The sequence below is a fragment of the Gracilinanus agilis genome, chromosome 5 (assembly GCF_016433145.1).
Source record: "Gracilinanus agilis isolate LMUSP501 chromosome 5, AgileGrace, whole genome shotgun sequence".
NCBI lineage: Eukaryota > Metazoa > Chordata > Mammalia > Didelphimorphia > Didelphidae > Gracilinanus > Gracilinanus agilis.
Genome location: NC_058134.1, coordinates 62,602,151 through 62,618,635, shown reverse-complemented (window position 1 = coordinate 62,618,635; position 16,485 = coordinate 62,602,151). Strand labels below are relative to the sequence as shown.

General features: G+C 36.8%; 1 protein-coding gene across 1 annotated transcript in view; it reads right to left on the bottom strand.

Annotated features, from left to right (window-relative positions):
- Window positions 1–16,485, bottom strand: part of MLLT10 (MLLT10 histone lysine methyltransferase DOT1L cofactor) — a 177,987-nt gene that overhangs the window by 8,069 nt on the left and 153,433 nt on the right. The window contains exons 11-13 of the mRNA XM_044678927.1: window positions 7,070–7,187; window positions 5,660–5,732; window positions 966–1,120 (exon numbers count right to left, since the gene is read on the bottom strand). Of these exons, the coding sequence (XP_044534862.1) occupies window positions 966–1,120; window positions 5,660–5,732; window positions 7,070–7,187 (346 nt within the window). The remainder of the gene's footprint in view (window positions 1–965; window positions 1,121–5,659; window positions 5,733–7,069; window positions 7,188–16,485) is intronic.

Genomic DNA, 16,485 nt, shown 5'->3' with positions numbered 1-16,485 from the left:
GGGGGGGGGGGGGGGCGAGACACCTCCTCTAGCTGCTCCTGCTGCCAATGCTGCTCTCTGGATCACCCAGCAGGGAGCACTGTGTATGCGTGGCAGCCGCCACCCTTAGAGATGAGGAGTATCAGGGCTCAGGCCCTGCCAGCACCTCAACTCTGTCTCCCTGCCAGAGCCTGGAGCTTGCCATGGGGCAGCCCAGCCCGGATGGCCACTTTCACATTTCTTCGTATGAAAAGTTGTATTTGTTTAATGTGACCTCTGGGCCTCCTCCAGACACAACTCCACTGGTCCGGGCACATCTGGTCATTTCCCAAGGATTTAACTTTTATCCCTCCTCTTCAAGAACATACAAAGGAACCCTCAGTGTGCCCAAATGAGATGCAATAAGACTAAGCTAAACCTGTCCTCCAGCTATCATGTTTAAAGGATTATCCCGGCATGAATTTCCTCACCATTAGCATTTTTGTCAGGATACCATTCATAAAAATACCAACTAGATAGCACTTGGCTCACTAGCACCAAGAAAGATAGCTTTTTCAATGAGACAAAGCAGGGAAGGTTTACACCCTACCCCAAGTCTGATTTTTTCCCCTTTAGATCTATACATCAACTCTACCTTCTCAGTTAAAAACTAGCTGAAATAGCTTTTTTGTTTGTTTCACAAACTTGTGGGCCCCAATGTATAACTGAAATTGAGAGAATATTAAAAATGCTGGCCACACTCAGAAAAAGGCCTTATACGAACCCTCCAAAAAACAAGTTATTTCTCTTTAAAATAACAAACTAAGATATAGCCATTGCAATTTCAAATATAAGAATGGAACCGAACAACAGAAAAGTCAATAATAATCAATATTTAATATAATAATTTATTTAACACTGCTAAATAACACACAATTAATTAAACTCTTCAGCAGCTATGGCTTCAGACACAGCAGCTATTCAAATAAAAGAAAAGGAATACTTACTGTCACTAGGGGTGCCCTGTTCTAGCAAAAACTGCTGTCCTTCACTCCATTGCCTCTCCAAAAGCTGCTCTATGCTGGCTGCTACTGGGGGCAGATTTTCCAAACTGCTATTGCCTGATTGGTCATAGCGAATCTGCAAGCTGCTTACAGGGGAGCTGTTGGAAACATTATAATATACACACTTAAAAAAAAGCAACAGGAAAATATTTACAAGGAAGAATCCACTAAGTTTTCTCATTCTTACCTTATTTTATTTAACGTCTTCTACCTAATACATTCACAGTTTTCCAGTACGTTGTTGCTTAAGCTAAATGTCTCTGAGACAAAACTTCACCAAAAATTCAGCAGTAAATACTGCCCTTTCAAAATTTAACACGAGGTTGATATATTTGGAAATTAACTAAACACTATTCCAGCACAAGCTACAGAAATATCACACATAATCTTTGAAATGAACTGCAAAAACCCCCCAAATAAAAATGCTGAATCCTTAAAACTTTAACCAACTCTGCCCAGTATGATATGAAAGGCAAAAATATTAAGTTAAAAAGAATTCATTTATTAACCTCACCAAATTCTTCTCTTGGCGGATAAAAAAACAGGGACTTTACAGCTAGAGGTGTCTGCATTAAGAAATATGCATGTGTAACCAAAATAATGAAAAATTCAGTGACAGTCTTCCATCATAAGGACTAACTAAAAAGCATGAGGAATTAAAACATTCAAGTATTACAACAAATTTAAGAAACATCAAGGTTGAGGTCAAATTTTATTTACATAAAAATGAAAAGACATGCATATGTTGGCAAAAACAAAAACTCTGCCTTATTACAATTTAGAAATCTCCTTTAATTATTGTTTTAAGGGCTAGGCTTTTTATATTTATCAGACATGAATAAAAAGTATCAGATCTTTAGGGACTATATGGATGGATTTTTGTTGTTTTTTTTTTTTTTTTTCATAAGAAACTCCAAAGCAATTTTAATCTCTGGAATGATGAATGACATTTCTATAATGTATAAGGTACACAATTCAGATGGTACTTAACTTTAAGTAAACATTTTAAAGTTGTAAATGTAATATTTAGCGCAACATGTCTGATAGTTTTAAATGCAAAAAAAGTTAGAAAGGTTTTTTAAAAACCATTTCTAAGATACAATTTAGATGGCAATCTTTAGCAAAAAAAAAAAAAAAAAAAAAAAAAAAAAAAAAGGAAGTTGAGTGCAGCAAACAAAACCACGTCTATTCCATTTTAAAGAATGATGCCTTACAAAATGTGCCTAAAAAAGAAACTTCTTTACTTTATTACCTAAAACATATATAGCCAATTAGAAAAGCCACATGGGCTAGGCATGTACTAAAGTGAGATCTTGGGATCACAGATTTAAAATGCTGGAAGGAAGCTCCTTTTACATATGAAAAAAATGAGATACAGGGAGGAAGGTGATTTGCAAGACAACACAGGTAGTATAAGCATCAAGGTTTGGACAGATCTCAAAGGATCTTAGATTTGGAACTTCGTTGACAAAAATCTGGTTTGGGTTCTGAGGTAGAACATGGAAACATACACTCCACTAAAGGAAAATTCCTTCAATTTTTTTCAACTTATAAACAAATATTCCTGCAACAAATCAATTTTTAAAAATACAGTAAAACTCTAAGTCAAAGGTAATCCTCCCATCCTTAGCAGTGACCCTTTAGGGGAAACATGGCAGATCAATTAACTACTGCATATCTACATTTCTTGATTTCCAAAGGAAATAAAACTCCAGTGGGTCTAATAGGGCAAAATAAATTACTTGAAATTAATTGTGGACTAAATAGCTTAAAAACTAATACTCAAAATTTACTAGCCTTAATGAAGTGTTTCTAAAAAGAAATCACAACAGACATTTTAAAACATCTGAGAGCATTCCCAAGAAAACCTAGGAAAGAGAACAATTGACATTTTATAGCTATCGAAGATTTTAGAATGTTTTTTTTTATAATTTTTCATTTCCAATGAGGGAGGTTTTCCAAATATTATTTAATCCACACCATTTTGTAGATGGGGAAACTGAGGTTCTGAAGATTTAAGGGCATTGCCAATAATCATGTCATTAGTGTCCTAAATTATTTTATTGCACATCATGCTACAAAATTAACAAAGCATTGAGGCTATACTTTTTTGGATTAAAATTTGACCAATTTCTCTCAGATGAGAGTCTTTATTTTAATTTCATTCAGGGCTTGATGCACAATGGGTAACTGGGGTGGGTCCTTTCTAGCTCCTAAGATCCCCATGGGTAGGATTAATAAGAAAAGAGATGAGATGAAAGAAAGAGAGGGGAAAAGGTGGGAGGAGCCGAAAGGCTTACTTAGGTATGTCCAATGAAATTTAGATCCTTTCTGAACTGAGGGGGGCCAGTCCCCCTTGCTCCATATAACCTCAAGCTTTAACTTTTCTGGCCTTTTTTTCAAGGATAAATTCAAAATAAAAACATTTTCTAATTCCTTGAAGAAAAAAAAAACTTTAACAGCATTTTTTATGATATACATAATATTCTGAGAAGTTACTAAAATGACTATGACTTGTGTTTTCATTCAAATTCCTTAGTACAGGGGTTTAGAGAGAAAAGCAGGTAGCAATGTAGGTTATAGGTAAAGAGTCCTACTAAGGACATTTTTTTGCTCCCAGAATTTCTAAGCTCACTCCTCTCAATTCTACAAAACATGTCAATAATTACAGGGTTTTCTTTACCAAACAAAGATGAGGAGAGGTTATACTATATAAGGGGGATGGCTATGCCTAGAATTTTCCTTTTCCTCCAAAAACTAATTTGATTTTCAATTTCTCCTGCCCCACTAAGTGCAAGTGGCCCAATGAACATAGTCAGACTTTATCAGAAATGTTGGAGTTTTAAGATGGCCCTTGTCTTAGCTAAGAGTGAACAAGGATACATATGTGACCCTAAAATGTACAACTACTGTAGACTCAGAAAATCACTAAAATTATACCAGAAAACATGTCGCACTTGTATTAGGAAATATTCTGCTATAATGTAAAATCCCACTGTTGGTAAGCAATGTGTAGCAATCCAAGGGAATGCCCATATCCCTGAACTCGCACAAGTCCTGGAGAGCTCCAGCAGGGAACCTGTGGACTTGTAAACCTTACGGAGGATCTATCAGGGGTCAATACACTTGGTGTGGCCTAGAGCCCAAAATGGTTTGGGTTAGGGACCCCCCCCCCTCAATTTTAAAATATAATAAAACTTTATTTAAACATGTAAAAAAAACAGTTCTTGGCACCCAGGCTAGACAAAAACAGGTGGCCAGCTGCGTCTGGTTCCCAGGCTGTGGTTTGTTGACTCCTCCTCTAATCCAACACCATCATTTTACAGATGAGATAATGGCGGCCCAGAGAGCCATTGTCACTAGCTGTTAGTGACGGAATAAGGCACAGAAGCCAGCTGCTCCAGTAGAGTGGCCAGTAGAAGCTCTTAGCATTTAGATAGTGTTTTAACTTTTACAAAACACTTTACAAATATGATTTCATTTGATCCTCACAACAACCCGGGGGGGGAAGGGGGGGGGGGGTCCATGCGATGATCATTCTCCAATTTACAAATGAGGAAACTGTGGCAGACAGTGGGTTAAGTGACTTGCCCAGAGTCACACATTTAGTGTCTAAGGTTGAACTGGAACTCAGGCTTTCCTGACTCCAGATCTGGCACTCTGATTACTGGACTATCTATAGCCGAAGCACGTGCTGTGTTCTTTTCCCTACATTTTCTCCCTTTTACTTTAGTAGTCTGGACAAGTCATTTCATTGGTGGAGGGAACTCCTAGTGAGGAAATTCCCTCTATTCAAGCAAGTAGGTAAAAGCTCTGATACTCAAAGACTCTTAGAATCACCTGGGATCCCAGTGAGTCAGAAGCAAAAGAGTGACATGGTTCTTCTTGATGGAGATCACACAGCCTCTTTCTAATACAGATTCTAAACATTTAACAATACAATTTAAAGATTTTCCAAGATTTCCAAGTATGTTCTAGGAGATGAGGATAATCTTAAATATTTCTGTGAAACACTTTGCACAGAATATGCTCCTCCTTCTACCAGGGAATTTTATAAAGATTTTATCTGAAAATCTACATCTTCTGATAAACATTATATACTATATTAGCATATGTCCATCAAGATGATTTGGTTTAAAAACAAATATCTGTGTCTGAATGGGGTTGAGTGGTCCAACAAAATGTTTATTTTTAAAATCAATTTTTCTTTATAATATCACAATTTTACTCTGTAAAAGAAATAAGTTCAATTTCCCCCAGAAGTCTTATAAATGTTCATCTAGTACAATAAGTGATTTTTTTTACAATGACATTGTATAACAGAAACAGGCAATTGAAAAAAACTGAAAGGTTAGATGTTATCATCAGGCAAAAATAAAAATGATGAAAACAGGCAAGCTAAAAGCAATTATAAACTTAAGAAAAGAAATTCCTTTAACTTTTAAAGGTAATCATGTGTGTTTAAATTAGTATCCACATAAATTTAAAACCACTTTTCTTGTCTGTCTGGATGTGCCATTCATCTACCTAATTCTTTGTGGTTTCCCATATGTATATGCTACTGATAAGAGATAAAGAAGTTTCCAGACCTGCAAATGTTCCCTTTGCCTTCACTCTACAGTGTAAATAATGCTTACCGTGGTGAGAGACTTCCTCTGGGTGAGCTTCCCCTGCCAACAAGGCTGCGGCCATTGTCTCCGAGATCTGGATCTGCAGTGTAAATATTTCATAGCTGATAAAGTGACTCTCACTAGATAAGAGGTTTTTAAGCCGCTGCTCTGATTTCCCCCCTAAAACATACATTAGACCTTAAGCACTACCTCTGCAGTAACCATGAAGGTAAAAGAACTAATATGTTGCTAGTTTAAAATTGCTGAACTGTAGCGTGTAAGGCGTTGTCCCTACACGTTTCTGTGGGTGGAGAAGGCCATGGATTATGTTCAGCTCTTTCATTCCTTTCAATTTTACAGCACGGAAGCGTGGTTTGCATTTGCAGTACCCTCCCCTCAGCCACTTTTAATTTCTACGGTGAAAGTAATGAATCACAGCTGTGGACAGCTCATCTGTATGCTTATCACAGCAAATCCTGATGCTTTGTATTTTTTAACACTTTGCATCCCAAGACAAGCCATAAAACACCTCATGCTTTATGCTGACCCTTACTGAATCTATAAAGACATTGAGATCAGGATTCACTATTATCTGGATCTCTCTCTCTTCTTTTTGCTTTTTAAATTAATATGAAAAATTTGGTAAACAAATAGGACCCATTTTTAAAGCCCTTTAAAATTCGACTTCATTAGCTAACACAGAATCCTTTCCATTGGTAGGTCTGAAACAGACTATTTCCCCTATGGCCTCTCAGTGAAATAACAACCCTATCTGGCCCCCTTCAAGGCTGTCCTCCCCTTATTCTGAGTCAAGCGACCTCTGACCCCAGAGAGGGCAAAGACATGACTGATCCATTCTTGGTAAACTGCTAACCCCATTCCCTTCCCCCAAACAGGCATGACTACTTGGACATGTCAACAAATCCTTAAGGATGGAATGAAACAAAGCAAATCCAGGGGCTCATTAAAACAGGAGAAGAGGGAAATGCAACAAAATGTCAACTGGTAAATATTCACAGGATTACTAAACATTGTAGAAGTTCTCTAACAGGATTTTTTTTTAAAACCAAGTTTGTGTAATGCAATTTCATGAATTATGCAAATAAAGGTTTAGGCCTTTCACAGAGAAGCCCCGTGTTATGTTACTTTCATTGCGCAGAACTGAGAACTGAACACATCAATCACAGAAGTCACAGGAGACGCTGCTGCATTCCTGCCTGCTGATGGCTCTGCTTAAACATTTACATTTCAGACAGTAAAAAATGCACATGGCTATTCTGCCGCACAGCAGAGCATTTACTTCCAACTGTGATTCTTTTGGAAAAAAAAAAAAATTTCACAATCCTCTAGAAACTACTCCTAGAGTTTTACAAATAAAATTAGTTAGCTTTGAAGACAGTTAAATTAGGGAGAATTTCAATATTTCTCGAAACTTACCTGCTTGACTGTTTTCTGAGTGAGCTATAAGAGTTGCCATTGCAGAATTTGGATTTAACCTATTGCCATACATATGGGATGGAGCCAGACTTAAGGAAGATCCAGACAAGGTATTTGCCTAAATGGAAAAAAGTACAAAGATAAATAACTTGTATTTTGACAGCTTTCACTAGTTATTGCTTTTTTAGCTTTTTCAAACAAACTTAAGTCACCAGGTATTCTTCTCTCACTGATGCAATAACTAAGAGAGTAAATTTGACTGTCTGAAAAAGCACTAAGGAGATTATGATTTCTGATAAAATGGAGAAGACCAGAGAAGTTTAATTCTGCTTTTCCAAACTTCTGATTTTTAAAACGCTATTTGCATGTTTTGTTTTCAGTAACACATTTTTAAATGAATGGTATATGCAAGGTAGAGTCAATTCTATTGCTCCAGTTTGAAAATCTGTAGTCAATAGGAGAACTCAGGGGCATGATGACCATGTGGTTCTCCTACTAATTATTTAATCTTATTAAGGCATTTACAAAATAAGGGCAGGTAGACAACAGATGTCTCACAAATGCTTGGGTCCCTAACATCACAAGCCTACTGAGGAGGTCAAAAGGTCTAACTTCCAGCTCTCCAGTTTAGGCTCCCAGGCCATATTTCCTTTGCTTTACTCTGTCATTAGTAAAACTTGCAGAGTATTTTGTTACTTCCTATTTTATTAGATTTAGAAGCCTGGTGGGGTTTTTTGTTTTGTTTTGTTTTGTTTTTATTTTAAAAGAAAGCAAACAGGCATCACAAGTATGTTTTCTATACAATACAGGGCTCGACGAATCGCAGCTTTGCCCTGACCCCATATAAGGCACTGTATTTTTGGCAGCTGGCCAGCTCGACTTACTGAAGAGCTCGTCCAAAGTTTGTAATTCATTCATGTTGCTAACCACAATTCTGAAGGCCTCGACTGGGACTTGTGCCAAACAAGCGAAAATGAACCCTTAAACAGATGAAGCAAAGGAGGCTGGCCAAAGTCTTGCATAATCCAATGTAATAAAAATGCCTTCTTCATTGGGCTGCATGCTTTCTCCCTTTCGAAGAATACTACAGCCTTCACATGCTACATTTGGAAAGTGCATCATCACATTCACTTAAAAGAGTAGGCTTGTGATATGAGAGTCACACTGGCACGAAATGCACTTTTCTGACAACTAATCCATAAAATGGAATCATTTCATATAGATAAACAGGAAAAAGAAGATATCTAAAAATGACTTCCAAGAATTAATGTATTTCTCATTTAAAGAAGGCAAACACGTGCCCCAGACTGGCGTTTATAACCTTGCACCAGAGACCAAGACGACACAGTAGCTATTATAAGCAAAATAGTACAGGACTATAAACGGTGTTTCTGGAAGGAATCATACCCAGCCATTACATTTTGGCTCCTGGCCAACTTATTAAGTATGATAAATGGACTTTTATAATTCACAGGAATGCTTTCAGTGGATGCAGAATCCAGTTCATGTTTTTTATTGTTCCATACTGTATGCCTTATAGTTCACCATTTCATGTAGTTTTAAGTTCAATCTGTCTGTTTCTTGTTTCATTTGTCCTCTTAATTGAAGATTTGCATAAGAATCCATTAAGTTCACAATATAAGTCTTGTTTAACAATCAATTAGTGGCCTCAAAAAGGAGATAAAAATTGCCAAACAAGAACATTCTATTAGACATTAACAAAAATTCTTCTAATACAAGCCAAACAGCACACAATTCCTAATGGATATTACATAACCAAAACTACAGTTCTCCTACTTGACTAATAATGTGGCTCCTGAAAACCAGAAGTAAGCAATCAAGGCATTTGGGCAATCAAAAGAGATGCTACAAAGTACCTCCATAAGAGCTTATGCACTTGGAGTACCAAACACTCAGTCTTCAGGAATTCTCTGTTTTTGCTTTGCAAGACAATTCCTGAAAGTTGGGTCATCTGGTTTTCAAACCAGAAAAGGCAGGGGGCTGTGCCACATGTAAGCACATAGGCAGGAACAAAAAATAGTATGGCATGCCGTAAGGAAAGAGAGAGAAAACAGAAAGTCAGAGGTAACTAGGGTAGGAATACCCAAAAGGAAAGAGTTAAACACTTTAACAAGTCCGAGAACATGATTATATCACAGCACAGTGTAATGACTGATACTGCAGTAATGACCCTAATCAATAAAAAGTTGAATTATATAAGATGTGTTTAAAAGATTTCCATTAAAATGGCTAAGAATTTTAAAACAGTGGTGATTAAAGGGGCACTGCTGAGTCAGTCTCACACACACACACACACACACACACACACACACACACACACACACACCTCTCTCTACCTACTGGAGAAACATTTACTCTTCAAGAGTTCCAGATAGTTGATGAAATTCTATAGCTAAAAATGGTGTTTCAGAATATTTTTTAAATTCAAAGATATTTTATTTTCTCAGTTTTCCAAAATTATAAAATCCAAATTGTCTCCCTCCTTCCTTTCCTTCCCTCCTCTGCGAGATGGTAAGCAATTTTATTTTGGTTATACACGTATTATCATGTAAAACATACTTCCATATTAGACACTATTATAAAAGAATACTCATATAAACCCCACCCCCAAACCCACATAAATGAGCTAATGTGAAAAACAGTATGCTTTGATCTTCATCCAAGTCCAACAGTACTTTGTCTGATGGTGGATAGCATTTTGTCATAAGGCCTTCAGAACTGTTCTGTTCTGGACATTTTCAAAAAATCCATAGTAGTTTAAAAATCACGATTACTGGAGTATTTATCTAAAATAAGTAACTTTTTGACTGAAAATAGTTTCTATTTTAATGGACTCTGAGCTACTTGTCATTTTTTTGACTAATCATTCTAAAATATGCTGCCAGAATTATTCAAGATTTGTTAAGGCAATTTGAAGTTCTTGAAGATAGCCTTTGGATTGGAGTAGAGAATGATAGCTTTTTTTTAAAGGAAAATACTAAAATCTTTGTGGTGGAATAATGGGCTTAGTGAGGGTAATAAGGGAAAGAATAATAACAACAACAACAATTCCCATTTCTATAGCACCAAAGCAGGCAGCTCACTGAAAAGGCTACTCTGAATTGAAAATTAAAAACAAAACAAAACAAAACAAAACAAACAAACAAAAAAAAAAAAACAACAACTAAGGATTAGGGAAACAGAAAAAGGTTGTTAATAAGCAGAAGATAAAGAAACATAAATGGGGAATTATAATGGATATGGATAACTGGGTATAAAAGAATATATGAGCAAGAAATATAAAAAACCCAATGGATACCTCTCTCTTGTATAGTGTCAGCTATGGTAAAATAAGAGCATGGCTATTTGTTTATCTAAGTCACAGCCTAAAAGCAAACAGAAGCTTTAGCAGGCAAAGTTATGCTGAAGCCATAAAGTGTTCCCAGGGTTTTAGACCTACCTCTAAGATATCACCATTTCATACAATCTTAGTTTGTTCTGTGTTAGCCCAGCCCTCACTTGGGTGGCAGCTTGGAACTAATTTTATCTACCATAAAGGTCAAAGTGATGCTAGTATTATTTACTAAAAGAGGACCACACCGGGGGAAGTCTACAGATCTGGGTTCCAATTCTGGCTCCTCTGTCAGAAGATACAGCTGCTTCTCCAGTGGGGCCAGACCTAAAACAGCTAGGTTTCATGTTTATTATGGAAGGTATGGGATTTCAAAATTTTAAAATACAGAATCTTTAGAACTCACAACATGCTCTGATTTGGGGAATCTTAACCTAAGGGAGGTCTGTGAAGTTGTTTTAAAAAATAATTTGATAACTCTATTTATTTAAAAAAAAATTTTTTTAAGCCCTTAACTTCTGTGTATTGGCTCCTTGGTGGAAGAGCGATAAGGGTGGGCAATGGGGGTCAAGTGACTTGCCCAGGGTCACACAGCTGGGAAGTGTCTGAGGCCGGATTTGAACCTAGGACCTCCTGTCTCTAGGCCTGACTCTCAATCCACTGAGCTACCCAGCTGCCCCTTGATAACTATATGTAAATACAATTGGTTTCCTTTGAAATCCTATACATCTTTTTTAATTCATTCAAAAACATTATTCTGAGAAGGAGTCCATAGACTTTATCAGACTGCCAGGGGGATCCATAAAGGAAAAAAAAAAAAGGTTAAAAACCCCTGCTTTGGTTTTGTTTGTAATCTCTCTTAAACTGGCAAAATCTATGGGTGAATGTGGAGGGTGTGGGGAGGGGAAGCGGTCCTGAAGAACAGAGGGTTCCCCATTACCTGCAAGCTGACAGGAAGATACAACAGCTCACTTACCAAGGAAGAATATTTGGGGTCACATAGAACAATCCATAAATAATGAGAACTGTAAGAAAGGCCTGGAAAAGGCATACCAAATGAAGGAATGAATGAATAGGTGAGTGAACAAAAGGAAGACACAACACTGAACATCCAAATAGATTTGCACCAGCCAATCAATAACCACGATCTAAGCACCTACTGGGTGCCAGGCACTGTGCTGAGCACAGAGGGCAGCCTCAGTTCCCCAGACCTACACAGGGATGGTCCTAGTATGGAGTGGGGCGGAAAGGGTTTCCTGGAGGAGGTGGGGTCTCAGCGAGGCCATGAAGGGAGGCAACATGGTGGACTTGGGACAAAGCCTGAGCCAGTGGTCACAGAGTGGGGACCCAAGGGAAAAGCTTCCCAGGTAGAGCACAACTCTCTGCATCCCTACAGAATAGAACAGGTTTTTAGAGAGAACACACTTCCTCTTTTGTAGATGAAGAAACTAGTATAAAAATCAATGTCAAGTCCTTCCAGGGTCTAGCACCCAGCTTTCCTGACTCTGCTAGCTTTTCCCACATAGACCACGACCAGAGGCGACTATGTTCTGAAGACAGGGAAACTAACTGTTTTCTTTCATTTCCATCCTGAAAATCATCAAGTCACCTACTAAAAACTTAAATAACCCATCAAATTAATGTATAGTATTTTGCAAATTCAAACATTTTAAACTGCCACAATAGACCTTTGCTTAAGTTTCAAAAATTCAGACTTTCAAAAAGGCAACTTAAAATTAGGGAAAGGAAAATTAATCACTTCTAGTCCTGCAAAGCTTTTTAGTTCTGATACTAAGTTCTACTACTTTGATTTTCATAATTCATTGGGAGCCTAATTAAGTGCAATTTCTGCTACACAAACATGTAGATCAATGCAGTAAAACTTTTCTGATTGCTATAAATAACTGAATTATTACAGCAGACTCAACACATGTTTAGATGGAACATATTAGGTGACTGAGACAAAACACTAACTTTCCTAAGCAAATCTGGATAAACTTACTATGTTAAATATACTTAAAGCTTTACAAGTCTTTTCCAAGGAGAAGCACAAACTTGAAATAGAAGACATTAAAGAAATGAAGTTTTCTAAGTAGACTGGCACACCAGATCAAAAATATTGGCATGATTTAAAATATTTCAGATTTAGCTTTTGCCCAACTGGTATTTCATTTCCAAAATTTTAAATCTTTGTTTACAGCCACATACATATGTTTCATGAGAAATTTAAATGTAATGTAAACTAAATTAAGGGAATTGGGGGATATTCTGCAAGTCTTTCCTAGGGAGAAAGTCACACTAACTGAAACTATACAAGTACTAAGATTTAATATTGAATTTGTTTTCTTTTCACTTGGGTTGACAGAAGCAGTAATCTAGAGGTGTATATAAAGGCTGAAAAAAAGAATCTTAGGTATACTACAATTTCCCTTTTAGGAAAGATTGGGATAATGCATTATTTAGAGGTGAACCAGGAACTTCATACCACACTCATTGTAGAAACAGGCTGCAGCAAGCATTTATTAAAAATGTGTAATCATCCTGTCAATATGCATTAAGGTCAAAGGATTCAAACAAGTTCTAAAATGCAGTGCTTACTTTAAAAACTGCAGTCTTTTTTTCATCAGACACCTTAATGTTTAACTTATATATGGCTAAAAGTAAAGATCTTTAGAAACCCTGCTAAAGATATTTCCTAAACTGAATCTTTTATTTTTAAAGAGAACACTCAAACTTTCACAAGAACACAACTATTGCAAAACTCATCTTACATATATTCCTAAAAAAAAAAAAAATCAAAAAAACACTTTAATTTAAGAGTAATTTTAAAATGAGAATTATGGTGACATCTCAAACTGAGTAGCAAGAAAAATGAAGGTATTATTCATTTCCTTTACGGTACTTAGGTAACATTTCAAGGTAAAAAAAAATAGCATATTTGCATATCTTCAAATGACTTGGCAGAAATATTATTACAAAAGAATAGGTCATTTTAAATGGTCATACTTTTATTCGTAAAATTAGCAAGTACAACTTTTATGTGGGATAAGAAAGTTTTCATGGAGAATGTTTAAATAAAAATGAAACATGTTTCTGAAATACAATTATTGGGGAAAAACTCTATTCACTTATACATAAATTACACTACAAATGGTCTCTGAGAAACAAGAACACATGTGACAGTATACAATCCTACCCACTCCCTTGTTCTTTTCAGGTTTGATACTCTGAAATATTTTCTGCTAACAGGCCCCATTTCTGTCTGTTTCAGCTCCCCACCAGTAAGGTTTTAATACTCAGCGTGTGATGAGAGATGAAACCAAGTGTGAACAACTTTCAGGTCCCATGAGTAGGCTGACTGTTGAAGCTGTCAGGTTCAATTGCATCATTCCACATTATTCAATGCCCCAAACTGCTCCCTAATTGTTAGGGGCTTAACATATTCAAAACCATTGTTTAGGCTAATGCTGAAATGCCCACAGTTGAGTTTCTATAAAGAAGGGGGAGGGATTTAATTGTAGTTAAACCATTACTGAACTCCTTCATTCATGATAGGACAACAGGAAGGGATCTAACAACCAATTCCAGAACAGATTCTTAATCTGTTTATTTCTAATGAGTATGCCTCTTTCCTTTAAATTTTTAAGTCAATTCTAACACTTTAGTACTATAATGTTTTGACAAACTATAATATTTAGGAAAGAGTATGGAGGTAAGAATCTTTTCTTCCCCTCCCTAATACTAAGATTTCAGTCTACAAAAATTGACAGGTAAATGTTATTCACAGCAAAAGAGATTTCATAGTGTTTTTTTTTCCTTGAATTTATCAAATGTTCCCTATAGGTAAAGTCAGAATTACCCTTTGTAATCTGTAATGTATGTATACAGTATGTATGAAAAAACAACAAAAACAAATTAAAATTACCTACAAGCTACTAAAATGTTAATAACATTAATATGCTAATGGAGGAATGTATTTTTAAGAGATAAAGCTAAAATGTACTGAGTGAACTATTTACCTGTTAGAAGGGATTTTGAAAGTTAACATCCCCAGAAAGCTAACTACCTTAACTTTTTAACAATTGATTTATGAGAAAGTTAACCATGTATCTTTTTCTTGAAAAAAGCAAAAAACAAAACTATTACCAAGAATAATCTCTGTAGTCTTATTTTTAAAGCAACACTCAATATAAGTAAAATGGGATGCTGAACAAACTACTGATACCGAAAGCTCTTGTGTGTTAATTTTTGTAAGTTTAAAAACACATGCTTTTAGAAGAATTGTGATTCTGCATATGTAGATATTCTGGTTTGGGGTTCACATGCATGGGACATCTGGGATAAGAACAAAAAAAATATTCTAACTCACTTGTGATAAAAATCATCTGATATTATCTCCCTCCTTTTAAAAAGGGGAAGGATGCTTTACTTTTCCCAATAGGCTGCTTCTCTGAGGACTCCACCATTTACACTGTCAGCTCCAGAGAAGGGAAACAAAATAACACAGTATAGTTTTCCTTTCAAGTAATTTACTTAGACCAGTCATAATCTTAATGGTGGAGTTCTGTTTCTATAACTTCAACCGTTAATCAAAACATTTACCAAAATTATTATAAAAAGTATTTTCTTAGTGAAAATTGAAATACACGTCCGGAGCCTGACAAATTTCATCAAAGTTTTAAAACACTCAAAGTAGAGATACTTTTATAAATGTAGGATTAAACAGTTACTTAATTCACTTTATCTAGAATTGTGTAAACATATAAATCAATCAGAAACCTGCTAAAATATAAAACATACAAAGAACATGTAATAAAAGTCTTAGTGTAAACTCTACAACTTTAAGAACCAAAAATTCTGCCAAAGAAACTCTCTTTGATGTCCACATCAGATAAACCTCTAAATTTCCTTCATCCAAAAGATTTTAAGACGTGGGAAACCTATCTCCTTTGTTCTGACAGTAACATAGAGAGGAAACCGGCAATTTAGGTGACAAATACATATACATACGCACTTATCTAAATATCAAGATTCTATCCAAAAGCAAGCCCCAGAAAGCAGCCCCTTAATGAAGTATGTTTTAAAATTAAATTCAGCCTTAAATTCACTAATTTTTTAAAAATCCCTTCAAACAAAAGCACTTGCAAGCTCCTTAAGACAGGCAAGAATGAATATAACTGGGAAACAGTGGGATTTGAAAGGCAAAATGAAAAATTAATGGCACACCTACAGGAACTAATTTATACCTCTGCCCACTGTACAACAAGGGCAGATCAAATCATTAAGAAACTCAAGGCTGGAAGCTGCTCTATCTTCCAATCATGTGAAACTGCAATTGTTATAATGGTAGCTATATGGCGGGTTTACTAATACTTAACGAAATGGCATCTTTTTTGAACTAGTCATTAATTACAGCCTAACAAACATTGAACAGGTAAGTTTTGGAGGCAGGCGGTCAGGCAGTTTTCAGAGAGCCGCGCGGGGCATCTTCCCCCTCGGGATCCCCCCTCCACCGCCGCTCCGCCTCCCTCAGGGCCTGGCCTTGCCTAGGACAGGCGCGGCGGGCGCACCAATCACCTATTTAGATTTTCCCGGCCCCGCCCCGCCCCCTCCCCTCCACAGTTTGCACACTCACATTTCTAATAGTGGCAAAGATGCCAAACACAGGCTAGTCTGTTTTTCTTTAAATCAAGTGCACAAAGATCAAGAATGACCTCGGAATCTCTAACCTGCTGGCACCCGGCCAGCCCGGAAGAATGCCCGCTCTCATTAGGCAATAAAAATGTAAGGAAACGCTATTTAAGTTGAACACTTTTTCCTAAACAAACACAACCCATTGGCAATGGGCCTCCTGTACCTGCGACGGAAGGCAGGGAGAGCCCCTTCTAATGAAGTTACTCCCACCTAAAACAAGGGGCAGGCCCTGGGAGGCCCTTTGGGAAAGTTGGGTCTGGATCCTTGTGGGTAGCTTCCAAGAGGCCATCCCCGGCTCCTGGGGGCGGCCCCTCCTCCAACTCCAAGGGGCAGCCGCGGAGGAGCCTCCACATTCCGCCCCAGGACTATT